This window comes from Brassica oleracea, chromosome C7 (genome assembly GCF_000695525.1).
Source record: "Brassica oleracea var. oleracea cultivar TO1000 chromosome C7, BOL, whole genome shotgun sequence".
Taxonomy (NCBI): domain Eukaryota; kingdom Viridiplantae; phylum Streptophyta; class Magnoliopsida; order Brassicales; family Brassicaceae; genus Brassica; species Brassica oleracea.
In genome coordinates, this window is record NC_027754.1 from 18,779,185 (window position 1) to 18,780,785 (window position 1,601).

Genomic DNA, 1,601 nt, shown 5'->3' on the forward strand with positions numbered 1-1,601 from the left:
GTCTTGGAATATAGTTTTCTATTCTGAATCATCATCTGAATCACGGTCTGCTTCTACATCACCATCAGATACATATTCATCGTTTGGAGGATTCACCGGAGCAATATCATAATCAGACACATCATCAACAACATGTGTCTCCACCCGTAACAATGAACTTTCAGCAACCTGATCACGTCTATCATCTTGCCATGCCGTTAACGCAATTTCTGGTGTTTCACGGATTCCTCGGGGAATAATTTTTGCGCATGCCCACCAATCATCGACTGACTGTCGACGTACCCGTGGATAAGGAATAAAACATGCTTGATCACAATTACCTGTTTATAGTACAATAACATCATAGTTTCATCAATAATATCAAATCCCAAAGAAATAATTATATATTTTTCACTTACCTGGTAATACAAAAGGATCATATTTTGCATATTGTCTTCGTGGTGAGACATCAACAAGACCAAATGGATGTATTCTCATACCGCGATTTGTTGTGTTGTCAAACCACGAACATTTAAAAACCATGACTTTCAAGCCAACATCACCATGATACTCTACCATCATGATCTCTTGTACAAGACCATAGTAGTCTGTCTCGTTGGTTCCAGGTACACATACACCATAATGTTGAGTTCTCTTATTTTGACCATGGTTATGAGTGTGGAAAGTGTATCCACGTGTGTGGTATATTGGCCAAGACCTGTAACTACGCCTTGGACCTTGTACAAAATCCAACATCCACATAGGAAATGTGTAAAACTCAGTCGCATCATTAATCTGTAATACAATAACATTGTTATAAAATACAAATTTAATTAAAAAAATTGTGAAACTTTATAATATAAAACAATAACTCACGTAGTCCTTGCACCAATCAGCAAATTTGGTGTCTTTCGCTTTTTGCATTGCAACTGGAGTAATATCAGGAACATTTAATGTCATATATTCTTCAAACATCCTGCACATAGACAAATCATAGTTATGTAACTAGAAATATGTATTTATATTATATTCTTCATAATATTAAATTACCTTTCATATGGAGCAAATGTTTCACAGTTGAGCATCATAAATGTCTGAAGAATAGTGTTATCTTCATCATTCAACCAACCAGTTGAGCATTGACCACTAATTCTCCCTTCATGGTAAAACAACGGGGGTACATCCCGATAATTGTATTTCAAACAAATATCATTCGGACCTTCTGGAATGCTCATGATTTCAGGATGCCCAAAAAAATTTGAGGAAGCATTAGAAATCTCCTCATTTATCCATTGTGCAACTATTGAACCTGCAATACGTGCTTTGTTTTTGACCATCTGCTTCAAATGATACATGTATCTCTCAAATACATACATCCACCTAAAATGGACAGGACCACCTAAGGCTACTTCATCTGGGAGGGGCACAAGAAGATGTTCCATAACATCGAAGAACGATGGAGGAAATATTTTTTCCAAGTTACAAAGCCTCACACCGACATTTGCCTTTAATAGGCCAACATCTGACTCTTTCAAAATCTTCGAAGAGATATCTCGGAAGAAGAGAGCAATATCTGTAAACAAAATATTTAAGTTAATTATAGCATCAATTATAGTAAATTA

At 35.9% G+C, this 1,601-nt stretch overlaps 1 protein-coding gene across 1 annotated transcript in view; it reads right to left on the bottom strand.

Moving 5' to 3' along the window:
* Positions 1–18: 18 nt before the first annotated feature.
* The window catches only part of LOC106302766, a 3,434-nt gene continuing 1,851 nt past the window's right edge, over positions 19–1,601 (bottom strand). Inside the window, exons 4-7 of the mRNA XM_013739207.1 lie at positions 1,030–1,552; positions 856–955; positions 399–774; positions 19–320 (exon numbers count right to left, since the gene is read on the bottom strand). Coding sequence (XP_013594661.1) covers positions 19–320; positions 399–774; positions 856–955; positions 1,030–1,552 — 1,301 coding nt within the window. The remainder of the gene's footprint in view (positions 321–398; positions 775–855; positions 956–1,029; positions 1,553–1,601) is intronic.